We start from the raw sequence: 22,833 nt of genomic DNA on the forward strand, positions 1-22,833 counted from the left end.
CACTGAAACAAATTCTGGTAGCATATCTGATACCAATAATGTAGTGCCAATGTTGGAATTCACAGCTATTAAATTCTATAATACACTGAGGGTCACATCTTGTGTCACTGTGTGCATATACACGACTTCTCTTCCCACTCATGATTATGTAACTGAAGCATATATTTGTATAATATATTTTTAATCAATTCTTAACATATTTATGTAATAATTTAATGCAGCTTGGGAAATTAAGAGTTCTGGCAAAGTCACAACTGGCACCAGTCACAACCCTGCAGAACTCCAGTTATTACTTTGAAGAACAGTAGCAATCCTGGAACCAGATTTTCCAGATAAAGGTGTGTAAATTTGATTTACCATTTATTGGTATGTTGAAAAGACATAAAAATAAAAGGAGCAGAATCTCTATTTAATAATTGAAACTTGTTTTACTAAAATAGGTAAGGGCTTTTGTTTGTGTGTGAGTCTATAGATTCTTTGCCAACATTAACAACTGTAAGCTTAGCTTAATAATAACCAGGCAAAGATTATAAAATCAGTAGTGCCAGCTGCCTGGCCTGTGTACAATCAGGCTTTCATGAAAAATGTGGGGACTGGATTTGACAGAAGCAGAAAGCAGCTGTTCTCAACAGCACACTTCCGCCCAGAAACTACAGTGATGTGAAGGAGAATTAATGCTCCTTTTCACATTAGTTCACCCTTCCAGTGGTCCTTGTGGCAGCTGTTGCAGTCCTTCCCCTAAACACTCAGACTGGAGTTGTACTAGGACTGCATACAGCAACTGCCAAACATTCAGTAGGCAAAAGTCTTGATATTTCAGGGAACTGGGCTAGGTGTATCATATGTTGTTTTCATGGTCTTTGTTCTTTTCTGGAGCAGGAAGGATAATAATTTAGTCCCACATCTCAGCTGTCTGTCTTAGAAGGAATTGGCTATATTATACTTGGAGGAAGTGGCCCCTGTGGAAATAGAAATACACTTCTTGGGCTTCTTGCTTTTACTGTGCAATGGTAGTTTAGTAACTGGAGGTATATTTGCAGCTTTGCTACTTCCCTAGTAGTGACTGTGAGAAAGTAGTTTCATCACATGGTACTCCACAGTTTCTCTGCTTATGGCATAGGAATAATTAAACTTACCTTCTTCATGGAACATCATAAAGTCTTTATAGGAAGCTGGAAACTGGAATTATTTTAAGAGCATTAGGAAGACCATACTGAGAACACAGCTTTTATGGTTTTGACATCAACTATCACATCTTTTCTTGCTAGCTTAACCTGGCATGTGGCAGTTGTGTTGGCAACTGGGACTGCAGCCCGCATAGCTTTTGACCCTACATACATATGTACACGTGTGAACATAATCATGGAAATCAAAGGCCCTGCCCTGGCATTTTACACCTGCTTGTCAGAAAGCATACAGAGCAAATTTTGTCTGTCTTTTGCAGAGGTGTTTGGGGAACTGTTCAATCCTACATTACTTGATCTGACTCCAGAGCTTTTGCTATGGACAGAGCTCAGAGAACGTGAGCTCCTAATTAAAACAAATCTTCCTCCTGCTACTATAGTAAGAGTCAGCCTTAATTTATAAATTCTACCTCCAACTATTAATATTTTATTGTACTTTAAAATATCCATTTATATCAATGTCATAGCATCTCAAAAAGAGATGCTATGACAGATTTTTGGAACATTTGGAAAAACTGGAAATGTAGTTGGAGCCCACTAGATGTCAGTGCCTCCACACAAGAGACTGCAGCTCTGCTTGCTAGACAGGTGTGACTGAGTGTCCCAGAGTAATTGGTGAGTTGTCCGGGATCACAGGGATGTAATGTCATATTTTTACAGAACTCTGGGAAATAATTACAGAAACAATGCTACAACGACCTATTTATTCTGATTGTGTGATGTAGTTCCTGTCAAAGAATTTGTATGCAGCAGAACTCCTTTATGGAATAACAAGACTTATCAGGAGGAAACAAAAGGAGATATTTCTGATAGTAAGGGCATACACTGACCTAAAAGCAATTAGAGGGAACTGGTACTAGCAAAGAAAGCTTCATCTCTTTTCTCCAAAGAAGTCTTTGTCCTCTAAAATGTGACAACTATTCTGGCTTTGATATGAACTGCATTTACAACATTGATTATTGCTTGTGAAAATGAACTTTGATGAACACAGTACTTTGTCTCTACTGTGTGTCCACTTCTGTATAAGGCAGCCAATGTCTAAGGATTGCTGGAGAAACTAAATCTGATCAGTACTACACCAAGCAGTGTAGTACATACAAGGATGGGGAAGAAACAGTATTAACAGGGTCACAGCAAATCTGCAGCTTTCAGAATAGCAGGCTATTGCTAAAATTAAGCAATGGACAAAGAAATACACTGGAGTCATGAATTTCTGACATGGAAGTGAAAGGCTCAATTATACCTTTAGAGCAGATGAAGTCATGGACTGTGACAAACACAGCAGTGCTCCTGTGATATCTAAAGAAGATTCTCTCAAGCACATCTCTTTTAACAAGGCCTGTAATTATGTCATTGAGGAACTGCGTGTTCTATTTCCTTTAATTATTTTCCACTCTATGGATTGTGCCACTGTCATTAAAATGTGGTTTTAAGGACTGAAACTTGTAATCCATTCTTTGTTTAGGAGGTAAAGAGTGCAATGCTAATTATCATGCTAATTAACCCTCACTGCTGGATAGTGCTTGCATTATTTTATAAACTATGACCAGATTTTTTGAAAATTCCAAAAATTTATTGCTTTTTTTTTAAAATAAGCCAATCTTATAGCAAGTTCTGAGCAGCTATAATTAAGAATTTTGTCTGATGTGGCTATTCTGCACTAAAGCCACTCCTCATAACTGTGGTGCTGAAGCAAAGGTTTGACAGAGAAGCTGAATTCTCAGTTCGAGGCTACGGGTCCTATACAGAACAAAGCCTTTTGCACATGCAAAGACAAAATCTCCTTTGGAATTCAGGTACAATCGGGCACTCACTCCAGAATGGATAATGAAGTGATTTCATGACTACTTGAATTTAAAAGGTTGAGATTTAGTATTTCATTTTTATTACCAGGCACACATGGCTAGATAATATTCTCCAGAGTTTATTAAGTGGGTAACTGCTCTCTGAAATTCCATTGCCAGCAACAGAAGAAAATACACACTGGCATGTTTACAAAGGATGCCAAAGGATATGCTTGATTTTAATTTCATTTCTGTCAAGCTTTTTTTAATGTAAGCTACTGACACTGCTATTACTCAGAATACTAAAAGTAACATTTCTATCAGTATGATTTTTTTAAACAAAATGTGCAAGATCATTATGTATGAGTGTATGTTTATCTACATATGCACCCGTACAAATGATCATATTTGTATCTCATGATCACTCAGTTTTCCACAATTTATGATCTGAAAGTGATCTTTCCATACATCTGTAGCAGTGTCTTAGATATTCTGTGAATTGTCACCTCATGTGAATGTGATTATTTAAAAATATGTGGCTTTCCTACAGTGTTTGACAATGTATTGCCAAAACAACATCACGTACGGTCAGGTTACATGAATACTTAGTGTCTAACCTCAGAAAAAAAATAATTAAAATTAATGGAAATACCCAGAAAGAAATCATCCGGGGGATCTAGAGCTCCCCGGAGGTCTCCAGGTTTCTTGTTCATCTGGATCTGGCAGTAACCTGTTGGGTGCTCACGGGCGAGTAAGGACAGAGCGGCAAGGCCGGCCCGGGGAGGGCACCACGCGAGAGGGGCAGGCACGGCAGCGGCAACGGCACCGGCAACGGCAACGGCAACGGCAACGGCCACGGTAACGGCAACGGCACCGGCAACGGCAACGGCAACGGCAGCGGCAACGGTAACGGCAACGGCAACGGCAACGGCAACGGCAACGGTAACGGCAACGGCACCGGCAACGGTAACGGCACCGGCAACGGCAACGGCAACGGCAACGGCAACGGCAACGGTAACGGCACCGGCAACGGCAACGGCAACGGCAACGGCAACGGCAGAGGCAGCGGCAACTGTAACGGCAGCGGCAACGGCAACGGCAGCGGCAGCGGCAACGGTAACGGTAACGGCAGCGGCGCGTTGCTCCGGCGACGGCTCCCGGCGGCGAGGAGCGACGGGCGCAGGTGGGGATCGGCGGGAGCGGTGCGGAGGAGAAGTGCCCCACTGGAGCTGTGCTGAGGGGACAGTGCCGGAGCGGTGCTGAGGGGACAGTGCCCCACTGGAGCTGTGCTGAGGGGACAATGCTGGAGCGGTGCTGAGGGGACAGTGCTGAGCTGTGCTGAGGGGACAGTGCTCCACTGGAGCGGTGCTGAGGGGACAGTGCCGGAGCGGTGCTGAGGGGACAGTGCTGGAGCGGCGCTGAGGGGACAGTGCTCCACTGGAGCGGTGCTGAGGGGACAGTGCCCCACTGGAGCGGTGCTGAGGGGACAGTGCTGGAGCGGTGCTGAGGGGACAGTGCTGAGCTGTGCTGAGGGGACAGTGCCCCACTGGAGCGGTGCTGAGGGGACAGTGCAGGAGCGATACTGAGGGGACAGTGCTGAGCTGTGCTGAGGGGACAGTGCCCCACCGGAGCGGCGCTGAGGGACAGGAGCCCTCCCCAGGGGCGGGAGCCGCCGGCAGCGGGCGCAGGGGCCGTGAGAGGTGAGAGCCCGAGTGTGGGCCCGGGGCGAGGGCTGGCGCTGAGTGACCTGTGCCCCTGAGCCTCCCGCTCTGTGCTGGAGAGCGTGAAAATGGGAAATAGCAGCTGCGAACTTTACTTTGTACTTCGAGTTATTCACTTTGCTGCTGTGAAAGGCTTTGCTTTCTGCGCATCGTATTTGTGAATTCAGTGCTAAGCGATTGCAAGTTGTGAATTCTTGTGGAAATTTCAGGCACATTTGCTGTGTTGCATCTCTGCTGTGACTGGGGTTTACTTGATCCAGTCCTAGTCACACTGTAGTGGGAACACCCTGTCATGCCAGCAATGTTTAATTTATTGATTTGTGGAACACCAATATGTGTTAACATATACTGTCTTGTTACACAGCATTAAATCCAAATGTCATCATCATCAAACTCATCCGTATCTTTACCTGTGCATGACTGTACTGCTCCTTCATTGGACTTTGATCTTCAGGAAAAATTTATTCTTCTTCACACTGTTGAGGCAAGTTCATTCTCTTCCTGTTAGGCCTGATTTTTAAAACCGTATTTGTTTTGTTTACAAAGTTAAATATACGCTTCCTAGTTATAGATCTGAAGTAGGTGATATTTCAAAAAACAGCAAAGTGACAGTGCTGGACCTAGCAACAGCATAACGAAACTATGGCAAAATTCTTATTTGATATTTTCTGCGTATATTGATTGACTATGATAAATGAAATATAATGTTTAATCTTCCAAGGTGCTGTTTTCACTTAGAAGTAATTTAATTCAAGAACTGGATTGAATATCCAGGAAAAAACTACAGAGAGTTGCACTGTTTTACACAAGTTGAGGTCTGCCAGGATATCTAATCCTGGAATAAAAACAAGACACACATACACATATATAAAATAAAAAAACCTTAGATGTTTGACTATACTCATTTGCCTTAAGATAACAATTGGAGCAATCTGCATTCTGATTCAGTGAGTGATCATTTAAGATGGGAACTTCCTAAATTTGTTACTCATTTTCTCAATTGTATGAAGGGCAATATGGGTGTAAGAACTGAAACTCTTAGTCTGACAAATCCTTTTTGATGGAGATGCACCTGGCACAGGCTGAGCACAGGGGAAATGGGTCCTGGTGGGTGGAGAAGGCAACACAATCCACTTCTGAAAAAATAATGAGTAGTCAGTGGAGCATGGAGTGGAGCAAACAGATAGCTTTGTGCTTGGTGAAGGCATCAGTCATGCTGGAGCACCAGGGCAGAGGCAGGAGAGAGGTGTTTGGAGAAGGGGTGATGGTAATAACGAGTTCCTGGTGCCTGATAAGGAACTGGGGGGATGTGATTCATTTAGGCATCAGGTGTGATATGGCTCTGGACTTGCCATGGCATGGGCAGCATCATTTCCTTGAGCAGCTGGTGAGAAGCTTTTCCAAACTGGGAAAAGAGGAAAGCCATTGCTGCCTCCAAACTGTCTGCTGTGAAAAACAGCAACATTGGATTCTGGGCAGGTCTTCTCCTTCACCTTCTCTGGAGTAGTCTGCCTTTCCCTTGGGGATTAGGTATGTTCTGTGAGCAAACTGAGGACACATCCTGTGATATCACAGGCTTTTATCCTAAATTGAATCTTTAGGGTTTTAACCACCAACTAAGTAGCTTGTGAGTATGTGAGCTTTACTAGTCATGCATGCCAGGTTTGAAAATGTAGCAAACTATATGTAACCAATTTAAAACCACAAAAAAATACAAAATCTGTTATAATCAGAAGAAATTTTTAATGTTTCCTATGTTGCAGTTAAACAGTAAAAACATCGACACTTGGATGCAGGAGCTAAGTGAAATTGAAATTCAGAATACTGTAAGTAAATTAAAATTTTATTCTCTTTGTTCTATGCTGAATATCTGAAATTGGCTACTATCTTAGAGTCATACAATTTCCAGTAAGAGTAGCGAAGTTAGAGTATTTGTGATTTACCACAAAGTGGAATCTTAGTTTTACTTCTGAAATGTTCATCATTGTGCATTACTGATGCTTTGTTGTACACAGACATTAGAAGAATTTCTTTGTTCTTTTTTTTTCCCCATAAAGAATCTCAGGAAAAAAATACTTGAAAAGGAGAAACAGATTAAGGAACTTTCATCCATGCTTCAGTGTGAAAAAGTGAGTGACCACTTCCATTGGAACATGTATTTTCTTCCAACATACTAGGTTCCTGATCAAAAAAATAGAAATTTTGAATAAAACAATTATTTCAAAGACCTGTGGAAAAAAGTGAAATCCTGAAAGGTGTTTCCTACAGAATTATCTTAAAATCATCAGAAGTGTAATCAAACCAACTAAGGACACAGTTATCCCTAACACTAATGTCCTAAGATGGCTTTTAACTTTTCATTTATCGATTTCCAATATTCTGGGGAGAAAGTACTTATAAGGAATAATGAACATATCACTTGGCTGCTGGATAAACTTAACCAGCTGATCAAAATAAAGGAGCTGTGAGGGCTCTTGTTATGTCCTTGTCTTTATCTTGAAGTGAAGGAGCACGTTTTCATGGAAACATCTTTTTGCTTAAGAATAGAAAAGCTGAACAGAAAAGCCAATAAAAATTCTGAAGACCCCAATGCCAGCAGACTTCAATGTTGATGGATCTATGTGGCATACCATACCCTGACAAGAGACTACCTAATGTTGAACAATTTAGGGTGCCTAATGTCTGAAAGGATAAATAATTTTCTATGCTATCCCCTTGTTCCTTTTTACATTAATTTCAATAAATGGCATTTTCATCAATACTTGACTGAATCTGCCTTTCTTAATGATAATCTAGAATGAACACTTCTACTGGTACATTCTTTTAGTCTATTTCAGTCTCTACTGATGATATGATTCTTTTCTACCTTCTTACTTCTTATTTAGAATGAGACAAAGTAATCAAGTTGAAGGAAATTTCATAGAATCATCTGACCTGAATTCTGGTGACATAAGTTTCCTATTCCCTTATGATTTACTTGCCCCCCAAAATTACAGTTTGAATTAAATGTATCAATAGTTCTAATAGGAGGTGATGGTCTTTGGAATTTAATGAAGGTCAGTTCAGGTCTAATTAGTCAGAGCACAGCTGATCAGTGTGGCTTAGTGTTAGTCATCCTGCTAGCTGAATGCCTTTGCTTAGCCTGGACATCTGAGCTCATGCTTCCAGGCCTTATTCCTGCTACTTAAACTCAGAATAAATATGATACAATAATTACATATAAATTGCTTTAAGTTGGTGATTTTTGTTTAACATTAATATAGTTAGTAGAAAGTTACTGCTTGTGATTATACTTGTAGACCATGTTTTATCTTTTCTAGGTTTTGAGGACACTCAAATTTTAGTTAGAAACTACAGCATACTAGAAAAAATACAGAGAGTGTAGTACAGCATAGTCCAACAAATTTGTGGTTTTGTTTATTTTTCTTAGATCAACGTACAGAAAGGAAACCACCTGTCAAGATCAGTACAGGAAGTACAAGCTCACTTGCAGTGTCAGATTAAAAGAAAAGAAGCAGAAAATGATGAATTAAAAGTGAAAATACAGGTCAAAATATTTTTACTTATGTTTCAGTTTATTGGGAGAAAAGCAAAAAAAAAGTAAAGCCTTGCTGTGGCCTGTTTTGAAAACAAATTATTGGTAAAGGAAAAATCCAAACCAGTTAAAATTGTAAGTATTTATGTTTTGCAAGATCTGCTTGACTACAGTATTTTAATTGAAAGGATGTTTGGGTTTTTCTTCTTTTCTCACCTTGTGCACACTTCTGGTGTGGCACAGTAGAACTTCAAAGTTCTGGTGAAACAAAGTGAAACACGCATAGAAGTGTTTGCACTCACTTAACTGCACTGCCTATAAGACAGTCTCCATATGGCCAAGAGATAGGCAAGTGTGTCTATGGTTCTGTTCTAAGGGAACAGTGACAACCACACCCTGTTTCTTCTTATTGTCTGTGAAGAATCGATAAGTCTCTTAACACTGACTGGAAGTGAAACACTTAACGCTAGTGCCTAATCTCACTTTGCTTAAGGAAGGTTAAATTATTTCCATTTTCTGTTCTAAAAAGCACAGGTTAAATTTGGGCATTTGAGTCAGTTACTGGCTTTAAAAAAGGCAAGGAGGAGGTCATGTGTGAAAGGCTGGAGCTGTATATGGCCTCAGAACACAGTACACGAAACTTGTCAAGAATATAGGCATGAATGAGAAAACGTTGGCTGAAAACAATGCATTTCTAATTTCCAAACTTTTTTACTATCACATGTCCCCTGATAATTGAATAATTTGATTGTTACCTAACCTATATCAAGGCAATTTCAAATCACATCTATGTCTTCGCAAATGTCTCATGTTGTCTTCTAAATAAAAGTTGCTAGCTTGTTCTACCTAGTACAATTAAAGAATTCCAACAACATTTTCATTAGATAAAATAACTTGATATACAGCTGTATTGCCATTCAAACTCTATTTAAAAGCTTTGTTCACTTTCAGAAATTGCTGAAGTCATTTGCTAGCTTAAATCCTGGAGATGATATTGTTAATAACTAGGCAAAAGCTTGCAAAAGCTTAGCATTACTCCTATGAAATTAGTTCTCAACTTGAATTTATCTCAGCCACTGACTAATGCCCAAAGTATTTATTCTTAGTGTGATTCTGACCTCCTGTGGTTAGAATCGGGGATAGCAGCTGTCTACTTAGACCAACTGTTAAAGACATCCATACATAGACTGAAATTTTCTGTTTGCTGTGTTTATTGGAGGTATTTATCCACCACCTCAAGTCACATCTTTGTTTATTAGGTAAGCATTTATATAGGAAAATCACTTTTTACATATTTGGGTGTTTTTTGGAATTTCCTTTTTTTTTTTTTTTTTTTTTTTTGAAGACGTATTTCTGCTTTTTGGTGAAGCCCAGTACCTGACACCATCTTTCACTTGGAAAACCACATACATTTTGCTTTGATTGTGGAAAAATTTGGGGGCCATTAGCACGACCTGTACTGAGAGATATCCCCTCTTGCATAACATGCATACTTTACAGCAACTGGCAATGAGTATCTTGAAGAAGTCTGACACATTCACATATTCACTAGGTAACTAGTGGTACATAATGTAATGTCAGACCTAGTCTAAAAGGAAGGAAACAAATGTATTAATCATTCCTACAAATAGAATATTTATCACTGTACTAAGAAAGTTGACACTGCTGTCTTACCTACATTGCTGGAGTTTGATGGAAGAATAGTAAGAGATATGAACAGGATTTATACTTGTCTTCATGAAACTAGTTGTCTGTTGGTAGCTTGGTCATTTTTGATAAGTGGATCTGAGATTTTCCTTGAATCAAAGTCTGGTATTGCTCTTAACTTAGTGTTTTAGTGTTTGCTGTTATGTTCCATTCATATTTGTGTGGTATATAGATGAAAAATACAACAGACATGGTGAGATTGCTGTCTTTTCCCCTACTCCTACCTGCTCCTGCACCTTCTCAACCTCTTATTTTCATCTTTGTAATTACTTTCTCTCTGTATTTTTCTTGTCTACTGTTGCATTTAACTAGCTCCTTTTATCAACCACAAGATTTGAGATACCAAGATTATATGGAAACAGATTATAAATGTAACAGCTTTTCCTGATTATTTTATAGCACAAAATTATCTGTAAGGTATAGAATTTGAAGGGTTAATTTTATTTGTGCTGCAGACTCTAGAAAATAAACTAGCAGAGTGGAAATGTCAAATTGGTGAATACAAGCGCCAGAAGTTAGCCTTAAAGGAAGCAAGCGAGCAAAAGAAAATTGCCCTGGAAAAAGCAGTAAGGTCCCAGAAGCAAAGAGCTCAACACTTAGAAGAAGCTGTGAAAGATGTAACCTCTAAAATAAGAGAACATGTAAGTGACTATGCTGTCAGCAATGTTGTGTTGTATTGTTTGAACAACTGAAAGACTTTCACGTGTGGAAAACAAATTTTTTTTTATATTGTGCTTGTATGCCTTTTGTTTTGTTGCTCATTTGTTAAAGAAAAGGTTGCTGTAGGTGTCATGAGAGCTGTTACTATTAACTGCCTTTGTCTTGTTAAAATTTAGTGATTGTCTTAACTCATTGCACAACATTAAAGTTGCACATTTTAAGCTGTAGGAAATAAGAGGAGAGTTATCAGCTTTTGGTTAAACCTCTCCTGGTCTTTCTGTTAGTCCTCTATGGAAAAACATTGACTATCTCAGAAATATAGTGTACTAACTGAGAATCCATGACTGAAGTTTGAACTGTTTTCTTTACTTATTAATATTTAATGTCTCATGTGGTTACTTAGCTTTCTCTTTCTAAGCTGTTTTCTCTGAACCTTTTCAAAATCCAAGCATAAAACTCTTCCTTAATCCAAGTTGTTCCTTAGAATCTTGCTTTGACTAACAATAGTTTGTAGTTGGTCAAAAAAGGCCAGGTGCATCAGAACTGTGCTTATTGCCCTATTTGGATTTCTTAAGAAGAATATGTTTTCACACTCTTAGATGTGCTGTAATCATTTTGGATATGTCAATATTAAAGATATATTTTGCCTCTTAGTGTACCAGGAGATGATTAATAATGATATTGTCAGATCTTTGTGAGAAGGCAGTAGTGGATCTTTAACTAAAATTAGCAGTTCAGAGGGACAGCAACTACCTCCTGAACTTATGATGTTTTGTAGTCACATTTGTTTTCCTCCTTGTTGAAAACCTGGTGTACTTTCAAGATAGCATGTATTGGTTAATTATCTATATTCATTTAAGGGATTTTACCTAATGTTTAATTTCTTACTAAGCTAGTGTTTTTAATTCTTAAAATATCTTGGTACAATTTTATTTTTTTATTAATTTATGTAATTTATATGTAGTTGAGATGTATTGAAGATATTTTTTTGGTAAGAAAAGATTGTCATCTTAAATTTTGCAATGTTATATTCTACAGTTGATATATAGTACCAGTGTATAACTATGTCTCTGCCTTGAAAATAAGTCTGTACTTAGATTTTTTAAAAATGTGGGTAATTTTGTTGATTTTATTTTGAGATGAGAGAAGATTTATATTGATTTGTACAAGAGAGATCCAATAAAACCATTTTATATTAAATAGCTCTTGTGCTCAGAAAAATGTGTAGAATTAATGGCATTCTTCAGTGGCATTCTTTTGTTACATAATACATAATTTCTGCAACCTCTAGGAAGTAAAACTGTGTGAGATACTGTCAGCCTCTGATGTCTGGAAAAGCCAGCACGATAGAATAGTTGAAGAAAAGACAATGTTAGAAGTTCAAGTAGAAGACCTTGAGAAGTAAGTTGGACTGTTGATCTTTTTTTTTTATTTTATTTCTGTAGTCACAGAGTGCTGATATTTAATAGTGCAATACTCAGTGTTGACAATGAAATTGAGTTTATTAATATTTTTAAATCCTGAGCAGAGTTTGGAAGTTGGAAATAAGAACAAATTTAAGATTTTTAGCCTCCTCTCTGTTGCATTTCAGTTCCTTAAAAGCTTTATTCCCCTTTGCCAGTAAGAAACATTCTTTTTCCTGCATACTTCTGATTAGCCTGAACTTGCTGGCAGCTTCTATGCAGCATCCCCATAAGCACTTATTCAATAACTGATTCAACAACTTGAGTGTTAACCCTTGTATTTACAGAATAGAAAAAGGTTCTTTCTCTTCTAGGTCCTACTTCAGATTAGTGATGGCCAAATTTTTTCAGTTCCACTAATGTCCCACCTCAGTAGAGGATAGAGAAGGGTTCCTCTCACATGTCCTTCCAAAAATTCACTCATTTAAGGAAGCTTCCAGATGGTTTTTGCTGTTTTCATTTCAGCTGAAAATACAAGTCTTTGCTTGAAATGTGCCATTCTAACCAGACTTGTTCTACTAAGCAGTGTGTGACTGACTAAACAGCAAAACAAATTTTGTGAACTTTATTAACTAAAAAAAGGCAAAAAAAGTGGCATAACATAGTTTTCTGCTTTTAGTAATGGGAAGTAAAGTTCCTAAAGTAGCTAAGTGGTGTTCTTAGTAGAACATTATGCGATATGCTCTATAAATTCAATATAATTACATTTTGTGTGCATATGCATAGTTCATTTGGAAGTATAATTTGGTGTTCTATAATTGAGATAAGACCCCTTCCATGGAGTAGAAACTCTCCTCTTACAGAGAGTTTACTTCAGAATATAAGTAGATAATCCTTTCTTTGGATGCGTAAATGCATTCCCCCTTTTATATAAATATGCACATACATATATATATACATATACAATGAAGGAGAATGTATTAAGGTTCAATTTAGTGTTCATAGAGAGAGTTTTGGAAGCATTGTGTATTATAGAGAACTTCTTGCCTGTCTAACAAGGCGGATCAAAGGCCTGATGGAAGACATGGAAAGAAGGGAGGAATGGAGAAGAAATTCACAAGTGGAAATTCTTGGAAAGCTAAATTCTGTTAACTCTGAAAATGAAAAGATTCATCTTGAAAACAAAAAATTAGAGGTGAGATTATAAATCATTACTGAATGGCTCTACATTTCTCATACATTAATGAAACAACCACGTTAATTCTCTTTGGACCTTCTGTCTAGAGACCCCAGACCTGAAGAATAAAGTTAGCCATCTATTTATAACAGTAAGAACAAATGACATATTGAAAATTTTCCAGGGGAAATTTATGGCTAGGAACAGGGTTGTCTGATGATATATCTGCTTAATCAGGATGCTGTTTATTTTACTGTCAATAACTGCATAAGTGCTTAAGTAGAAATTGTTCTTCTATGATTGTTAAACTTTCAAATTAAAGAAATGAGCTCACCTCAATCATTAATTTCAATTTTGAAAGAGTTTACTGGTTTTTTATTGTATTTCTCTTCTGATACAAGTGTTCTCATGAGCTGAGAAATCAGTTATGGATTATCATTTTTGTTTGACAGGAAAAATACTTACATCATTTTTCCTAGTGCCAGCAAGTCACTCGCTTGTAATGTCTTATTGTAGAAGGTGTTATTTTGGTATCACTTTTAAAATTTTTATATTTTCTATTTTTGGACAAGGCTTTCCTTACTACATTGGAGAAAAGGACACTGTCTGTGGAATATGAGTTGCTACATCTGCAAGAAAAAGCAAAGCTGCAGGAAAACCTTGTGGAACAGCGTAAAAATGAGGTGATTGACCATCTTTGAAATCTTCAAGTACGATTTTTAAATCTGTAAGCTATGCTGAGGAAATTATACAGGTTTTTTTTGTAAGAAACCTGTTTTGTTGTTATGGGGATTATAATACTTTAGTAATATTGAGTATGAAAGAAGAAAGTGCTCCATATCAAAGAGTACTCTTCACACGGTTACAAGTACACATTATCTGTACTGAATTGTGTGAATCCCACTTGAAGTTCATTGAAGCCAACAACTGCAAGCTTGCTTTGACAAGATTTGCTTCCTGAAAAGTGGGTTAGTGACTCAGTAAACTAGATATTTTAAAAGTTTGAGTCTGATGTCTTCAGTGGATATACTGATATTTTGCCTCTACCTTGCCATATTTTATCTTCATGTTCCTAAGAGCATATCAGTATTCAAGTAAGTTCAAGAAATTCAAGTTAATTCAAGAAATATATATTAGGGTTAGGGTTAGGTTTAGGGTTATAAACTCTATATAGTGTCATACAAGTTCTTTTAGTTCAGTAGGTAAGTCCACATATAAATACCAGTGAAACAAACCAAACTTAAAATGGACTTTTTATCAATTCATTTTTTTAAATTTGGCTTTATTCACACAGAAAATTTAGAACATTGATTCAAATGTGTCTTTTTCTGCTACAGTTTAAACACTCTTTCACTGATATTCATTACTTACTTCTTTTTTTTAAATCACTGACAAGAGAAAAGAAGGACACGATACAAAATTTAGAGTAGAGCCAGAGAGTCTTGTCTTTGGAATGCATCATCACAACTAGAGCTGCTGCCTGATTTAAGATGGTAGATGTAGCTCCAGGTAACAGCCAGCCTGAAGCAGTGAGTGGACAAATTCTCTAGCTCAGAGCTGTAGTGACTCCAAATGGAGGTGTCAGTGATAGTTGTTATGTGGGGAGAGAGGTGTGAGAGGAGTTGTGCTTCTACAGCTCATTCTCCATTGTTGATAACACACTGCTGATATGACACTGCTCTTTACCTGGTAACTTGTACTTGCTGTGACAAGTAGGATAATGAAAATAACTTCAAATTATGACAAACTTTGAGATACCATTTAGAAGTCAAATATTTTACTTTAAGCTTCATACTAATTATTCTATCTTTTCTACATTTAAACTAAGGGCCTTGCAAATGTATGTGAAAAATGTATGTTGTCCTAGGTACAAAAAATACAAATTGCAGTAGAAGACTTGAAATACAGATATGAAGCAGTCTTAAATGAAAACAAAAAAATAAGAGAATACAAACACTTAGAAGCAGATAAGGTAAGGTTTGCAGTAATGAAGAATGTTTCCAAAAAAATTCTGTAGGATACAGATCTTTTCTACATTTTTGTGATCTTATTAGAAGCCAGAAGGTACTGTCTCTTGGTTTTAGATTTCTGAGAGTTTTCCTGACTGCTGTCTAAAGCTGGTGTTTTTTGGTGTTTTTTATCTTTTTGACAGAACAGTTGTGAAAGTTGTATATGGAAGCAAACCTACTATAAGTGTTTTTTTTTTAAACTAAGTTAAAATTGAGACTCCATACAGGGATGAGTTATACATTTTTCAGCAGATGGAGCTGAACAATGGAACACAGCACATTCTTAAGCATCAGAACAGAACTTGTATCTTTGTCAGCATTTTATAAAATAGGTGATATGTAACTTGTATAAAATTTTAGCTTTACTACCTACATAAAAATCCAATAAGTATGAAAATAATTAATTTAGGATTTTCCACTTACATTTTTCTCCTGTGATGCTACTATGCAGGTGAGGGCCAAAATGGAGGCTGAGTTAAAGGAGTTAGAACATGTTTGTGACTTGCTGAAAGCAGCTGAGGAAAATCAGCAAAAGCTTCTGTTCTGGGAAAGGATCTGTGCACGGAAATGCAAAACCCTTAGGGAGCTGGAGCTTCAGGTGATTAGAACATGATGATTTCTAAAGATAAATGTGAAAATTATGTGGAAAAAAGTCTCTGGGACATTTTTTACTATTGGCGTTTGTGACAGTGGTGAGATTTCCTTTGTTATTTTCTTCATAAATAAAAACTTCTGTGGAAACAGCACAATGCAAATAAAACTGTTGCCAACTGTATTTATGTGAATTTATTATGTGGCAAAACTTGTTACTTTTAGAATGAGTATATTCTTGATCTTTTTGAATACTGATGTCCTGAGATGTGTTGCAGAATTTTTGCCTGGAAATAAATGCAAGTCCAGATATTGTTTATATCTAGTAGAATAATTCAATTCTACATTAGTTTTGCTTTTAATGGCTAATTTATAAGCCATAAAATATTTAATCAGATAAATTATATTCTTGATGATGTATAACATATTAATTATTGCAATGTTTTAGTTGATTAAGTATTTTAAAAAAATACTTTAGTAGGATAATTGCAATTTTAAATTGTATTTAACATTAATACTTGTATTTTCTCTAAAGCCTGGAAATGGATTTTTCTTGACTCGTTTTTTCTCTGATGTCAATTTCAATGGCAGGGTAGGTTTGGGATTTTTGTTATTGTTTTTTGTCTTGTTTTTAATGTGCTTTAAAGTTAGAAGAGCACAAATATCAAAAGTTTTTAAGTTAGTAGGGTGGGAAAGGGGCTTAATCATCCTGCTGTGTCAGTAGGAAAACTACTGAGTGAATGTCTGTGTTCCTGTAGACTTTATATAAAACGTAATATAAATTGCTCTTGATTTCTGATTCTTCCAGAAATGTTCATAAACTCTTAAATCTTCAAGTACTTAAGCAATAATTAATTAATTAATTTTGAGGTGCAAAATTTATACTTATAAAATGATGTATGCAATTTTAATCTAACTACATGTTTTCCTGAAAAAGTGCAGAAGACCCTAAGTATAGCAAAATAATTGGGAATATAATCACTAGTCTGGTGGAACAGCAGTTGAATTTCATCATTAAGTCTTGGTGATAGATGTCCTTTACTCTTGACCTTCAGACCAGAATTTAGGAAAATTCATTTTGAAGCAATTGCTCTCTCTGCAGAAAACCTCTCCTGGGTTCAGCTGGACTGATTTCTGCTATTACCAATCTGCTACATGAACAGCCTGTAATTCTGATGAACACGATCAGGCAGATTAGCTCAAGTTGCTGATGGGACTAGTTGTGGTCCAGTGTAGTTCATTGAATGTTCATTGAATGTTCATTCATTGTTCATTCATTGTGCTCCAATAAATGGTGGTGGTCACCACTTTGAATGATGGCACCCACAGGCTGTTGGTGTCTGTTTATTGCTAACATGCTGTCGATGGGTGGTAGAAGCAGCAGTAATCTCATTACTACTGAGATTTGAAGGAAAATGTGAAAGTTTAGCACTCTGGATGCTGGGCAGGAGAAAACCATCTTCTTGCTTCCCTCATCTTCTGCTGTTGATATATCTCTTCTCATGGACTTGATTGTCTTTTTGATATTCTCTCCTTTCTGAAATTCTTTGCCAGTGCTGCACTGTTCTCCTATGTTACCTGTATGAATATACAGTGTTATTTTTGTGCTTCCTGTGACTGTAGTGTGAGGGAGCCTGCTTGAGCATCACATGGAGTTTTTTAAGTCTTTTTTACATAGCAGGTTTTCAGCCTTAAAATGTTCACAAAAAATTTTGGTCACCAACTTTGCCTGTATTTTACTAATTTATGATAATTATACAAGGTAAAATAATACAAGATAACGTTTACTTGATTATAGCATAGCATTTGTCTGAATAAGCATTGTATTTTTCTGAAATTACAGTTAAAATTTTTGATGGCTTTTAATAGACAGGGTTACTTTACGCCAGTAAGATCCTGTATAAAGCCTCTTCAACTAGAGAACAAATTGACATTTTCACAGGATAACTGCAGTGTATCTTCCCCTGGCAATCTTTGCTTAGAAGAAGAGATCTGGAACATTCAAAAGAAATATGAAGATCTTCAAAGGTAACTAGAAAAATCTAATCCAAATTAATTCGTTCACTTTTCTGCAATAGTGAGTTATAATGCACCGATCTGTTTTGTGTAAAGGCAATTAGGAGAGACGAAACATCAGAATGAAGAACTTGCTTATCAGCTTAGAAAAGAAAATGAGAGTCTTCAGAGCAGTAAATTGCAGTTTGAAGAGAAAATGGCAGAATATAATGCATTAACCACACAACTTAAAGCTGCTTTGGAAGAAGGGAGAAAAATGGTATTGGTGATTTAATACATCTCTTAATCTTGTTTGCTATTTTCTATTTAATAACATTAAAAATGAGCTTGAGAAAAATTATGGGATGAGACTATTTTGCATGTAGGGAGAAACACAAAAAAGTTACTGCGAATTTCTGCATGTTTTAAATATGGATGGAACAATTCAATTTCTTTGTCAAGTTTGGATCCTATGGAAATAAATAACAAGTTTCAATTGACCAACATTTTATTATCTTTTTATTTTTTTAAATGACAAATCAAAATTCTTTAACCACCTTATATTAAATCCCACACATACAGCAAAAATTTTCTGTACAAAAGCTTAATCTTACCTTTTATTTTCTTTCTTATAAAAGCCCACAACACCACGTTGGTGTTGAAGTCCTCTTTTTAGAGGAAGAGTTTGCATTCTTTCTATATTAAGCTGAATTTTGTCATTTGTAGAAATTGTGCAAACAGTTAATCAAATTCAAGAGGAAATGCAGGAATTTAGATTGTAGTGAATTGTATTAGTTTAATCAGAAAAAATGTATGAAGTTGTAATTTCAGATTAATAATGTAGAAATAACCATATGATTTTTCACAATACTGCCTGTGGATATTTCTTTGGTTTTGAAAAAGCTAAAATTTTGACTTGAAAATAAGCTGAAAAGTGTTCTCCTTGTTGCATTTTTTTTCAATTTGAAACAGCCTTCAAATTTAGCCAGAATATTTTAAGGTTCATTTAAGCCCTGGGCATGGGAAATAAGTATTAGATGAAAGAATAGCAAATGGAGCTATTAATCTTAAGAGATAAGAAGAGGAACTGATTTGGGTTTAAGAGTAAATGTATATGTATTATATATAATTTATAAATATATATTATATGTGTATATATATATATATAACATATATACCCTTTCTCTCACAACTTTCATAGGTAACTGAAGAACAGAAAAAAATGTCATACAAAGAGCAAGCCTTTGAGACAAAACTGCTACTTCTTGAAGCTGAAGTGAGAAAGATGCAAGAAGAAAAAAACCAACTCCTCTGCTTATTTCACCAGGTGAGTAAATAGTGCTGTTATTGATTTAACAAATCACTTACCTTGTCATCATTTACAAAAACAAGTTCCATTTACTGAAAATGCATTACTAATACAGTTAATGCACACTTTCCAAAACAGTAAATTAATTTACCTTGATAATATACTTTGTACATTGACATTTCCCATCAAACTAACAGATGTCCAGGCTAACTAAGTCACTTGAATAGTATTGAGTTTACAAGTCTTAATCAGTACAGTATTTGCAGCAAGACAAAAATTTAAAACAAAGTATGAAGCTGCAATTTCCCTCAGATCAATTGTGTTCAGGAAGAATATCTACATTTGATTATATGCATAAGAATCCCATAATGATGTAGTGATACCTTCTTTTTTTTTCCTGAGTTAATGACAGTAATCTGAATTTACTATTTTTATAAATTATTGTAGGCCTTTTTTTGATTTTAAGTCTATCCACACATGTCCAGTTTGGTCCTTACTGAACATAAATGAAATCTTCAATCTTTTGAGGCCTTTTTTAGCACCTTTGCTTTTGTGGAGCTTCTGAAAACTTTTACAGGTAAATAAAGCTATAAAAAATTAGGTAATTTGTGTCTTAGATTATTATTTTGATTGATTTATATTTTGTTTCTAATTTTCTATGCATTTCTCTTTTTTCATTAGAATGAGAAGGATCATGAAGTACGTTTGAAACAACTGGAGAACAGCCTACAGAAATCAGAGAACAAGACTCAGAGCATCCAGAATTATGTGCAGTTTTTGAAAGATGCATATATAACAATGTTTGACTGAATTCTTTAATCTATTTTACAGCAAAGAAACTTGTCAAGATTGGCTCCCAATCTTGGAGGCAAAAGCTATTTTGACAGGTTAAGTTCCATAATGTTAATTCTTTCCTAGGAAAACATCTGTTGTGGGCAGGAGAAGCAGGTCAGTCATTACCATATATCCTCCTGGCTGATCACAGTGAGGAATGGAGCTGATATTCCTTGTATTAACCATTTGTTACCCACGGCAGTGCAAAGGCCGAGTGCACGTCAGCAGCAGCCGGTGTGCATGTGCGGGCTGTGCACACAAAATTGGTCTCTGAATGTCCTGGGCTATAAAATCTTACCTGAGTCCTGAATTTAGTTTCAGTTCTAAATTCTAATTAGTTTTGTAGATATATGCTATGATATGTCTTTTTAAAATAGTACATTTGGTTAAATACATGTGATTTACAATGCTTTAGTAATGCATGTTTTTTGACCAAAAACATATGTTTGTTTATACATAGACAATAGCCATTGTATTTCATTGTTGGTTGCTAGTAATATATTGTATATAGACTTTCGTTTTTTGCAAATGCTTAACAAATATTGATGTTAATGATCTGCTTCTGTGCACTTTTTAAAAATAAAATTGTTGTTTATTCTATATGACACGTGGGTAGCAAATATTTATTTTAAATTTAGGGGGTTTGCATTAATATTTGGATCCATTTAGTTCTGATTGTGCTAACTATAAAATATCAAAACCTTTTTGAAAGTTCTCATGTATGAAGGAAAGGGTTCAGAAATAAATTGTTCAGTCCAGTGCATGAGTGGTTTTCCAAAGCTCATACTGCTAAACTTTGCATTGGGACATGATGCAAGGATGTACAGTAACTTGATTCCAGGCTATATTTTTATTATCCAAGAAATTAGATTTTGGCTTTTTTTCCTTTTTAGTTTGCTTTTGTTTCTTTTTATGGTTCTCCATTACCTTAGAAATAGGGCTGATCGTCACAAAGATAATTTGTTTTTACTCAGTTCCTTTTTGATTTGGTGTTACCTTATCATATATTTTCCATTTAAAAAATTATTTTGTGAATAGTTATTGTGAATTATTTCTTTCTAGCAAAGAAAATAATAAAACTTTGTCTAAATACTGAAGGATCTGGTATTTACTTGAGATTGATGCTTGTATTTTAGTAACTATTTAATGTATAGCTAAATTAGTTCTTGCCTTGTTCATTTTGCAGAACACAAATGTGTGCTGGACAAATTTTTTGAATACAGCTGTACTCATCTGACTTCATTTTGGGGTTCTACTGTTTTTCTTTAAAGCAGTTTATTTTTACTGTCTACATCACATAGCAAAGTGACACCATTTCATAATAAGAAATAGACTAATTATGCCTGGTTTTGGGGGTGTTGTCATCTCTAGACAATTTTAGAAGCCTTTGGTAAGGATGATGTTTTCAGCATCTCACCTCTCAGTCTTTTTGTCAATGTGATTTTGCCATTTGAAAAAACAAAAAAGCTGAATACACTGCTGCAGTTTTCAAGTACAGTTAGATGAAACATCTTCCTGCTGTAAGTATGGACAAAAAAAGTATGAAACCCAAAGTTCCTGGTCCATGTTGTGATTGCTTTTGTGATTATATTTTTAGTCAGATATTGTTCTTTCAGGGCAAGCAGGAATGTTTCTCTTCTTCTCTGGAGAAAGTCCTCGGCCAGGAGAGCAGTGAAACCTAGAGATCCTGCAAAGAAGTTTGACCATGTTTTCAGTGATGAGGTCTTCCAGAAGAACAAGATTTTTGCAGGTTAAGAACAAAGCAGAGAAAGAAAAAAAGATTAAAACACTGCATTCTATATCCCAGTTTATTTAGATTTCTTAATAAGAAGCCATTTTTACTGTAGGCTTACTAAAGTACACAGTCAAATGTACATTGTGTGTGTCATAGAATTTTTCAATTTTGAAAGGATTTTGTAGTAATTTTTCACAGAAGCTGGCTCAGTATGATCCAAGGTAAGAGAATCCATGGCTGAACTGATGCCAAGTGTTCTTGTAAATCAAATCAAAGCCATCTGCAGTGTTACAATATTCCCCCATATCTGCATATTGCTTTATTTGCTGCACATGTTCATTTTTATTTACTTTTTTTTAATGCTGTGGAGTTTTCCAGGGATTTCTTAAGTGTGATGTCTATGGATCTGCTTTTAAATCAGTTTGTTCAGTCATTGATAGCTGAGTGAAGAGACACTCTGCCAGGAGGATATGCACGATTTAAAAGGATACTTCAGCTCTTGACTGGTGTGCACACACAGGAGGTAGCCAGGAGTTAACAACCTGTTAGGGTGAGTGTGCTCAAAGCTCCTCATCAGTAATGTGCTACTGCTGGCCAGGAAGGCATCAGCTGAGCAGGAAGAGTCAGGCTCTGGGAAACAAATCCCACTGTTCCTAGTAGCTTTCAAAATCACATTTTAAAGATGACACCATATTCAAATCTATAGGGTGCCCCTTTGTCAGTGTGGGATACTGTGCTGCACACATTTCGTAGTGGGCACAGGATTTCAGAGTTATAATAAATGAAGTGATTTGAGATTGTGACAGATTCGTTTTCTAGCCAATACATCTCCATATTCAATTATAAGTTCATGGTTTTAATTAGGTTAAATTGTAAGCATGTAGAGTCCTGAAACTGGCAGATCTTGAAGAGCTGACCTGGATTCCCTACTCCCTACTCCAATCTTATATGCTTTAGATTTGTTAATGTGTGTGAATACAGAATTTAAACAAAAGAGCATAAGTCTTAGGGCTACTTGGGACCCTAACCCTTTAATTCTGTTGGCTAATTAGTTTATCAGTCGCTTAATTTTGATAAAAGATATTTTTCTGTTTCCTGCCTATGCCATAAAAGCTGCAATAAATTCTCCTGTAAGATTAAGTCTTTCCAGTAAGAGTGGAGATATTCAGTTATTTTGTACAAAACACAT

At 36.2% G+C, this 22,833-nt stretch overlaps 1 protein-coding gene across 5 annotated transcripts; it reads left to right on the plus strand.

The window, feature by feature from the left end:
* The first annotated feature begins 4,071 nt into the window (after nt 1-4,071).
* ODF2L (outer dense fiber of sperm tails 2 like) lies at nt 4,072-19,934 on the plus strand. Of its 5 annotated transcripts, XM_079313418.1 has the most exons (17): nt 4,361-4,457; nt 4,587-4,668; nt 5,054-5,173; nt 6,453-6,515; nt 6,747-6,818; nt 8,120-8,236; nt 10,387-10,572; nt 11,883-11,992; nt 13,054-13,189; nt 13,744-13,854; nt 15,039-15,143; nt 15,632-15,778; nt 16,307-16,363; nt 17,714-17,799; nt 17,884-18,046; nt 18,968-19,093; nt 19,757-19,934. In XM_079313418.1, exons 3-17 carry the CDS (start codon nt 5,066-5,068, stop codon nt 19,883-19,885), a joined length of 1,716 nt encoding a protein of 571 aa, XP_079169544.1. In that variant the 5' UTR covers nt 4,361-4,457; nt 4,587-4,668; nt 5,054-5,065; the 3' UTR covers nt 19,886-19,934. The 5 variants fall into 5 exon arrangements, with proteins under 5 accessions (XP_079169545.1, XP_079169544.1, XP_079169547.1 ...); XM_079313419.1 differs by lacking the exons at nt 4,361-4,457; nt 4,587-4,668 and adding an exon at nt 4,072-4,151; XM_079313421.1 differs by lacking the exon at nt 15,039-15,143.
* Nucleotides 19,935-22,833: the final 2,899 nt, after the last annotated feature.

This window comes from Erithacus rubecula (assembly GCF_903797595.1).
Source record: "Erithacus rubecula genome assembly, chromosome: 10".
NCBI lineage: Eukaryota > Metazoa > Chordata > Aves > Passeriformes > Muscicapidae > Erithacus > Erithacus rubecula.

Excerpts from the sequence above, each read along its gene's own strand:
- ODF2L (XM_079313419.1), top strand. The coding sequence starts at position 5,066 with ATGTCATCATCATCAAACTCATCCGTATCTTTACCTGTGCATGACTGT. Across the intron at positions 16,364-17,713 it reads ATGTCAATTTCAATGGCAGG|GATAACTGCAGTGTATCTTC; the intron begins GTAGGTTTGGGA and ends ACATTTTCACAG. Across the intron at positions 19,094-19,756 it reads TCCTCTGCTTATTTCACCAG|AATGAGAAGGATCATGAAGT; the intron begins GTGAGTAAATAG and ends TTTTTTCATTAG.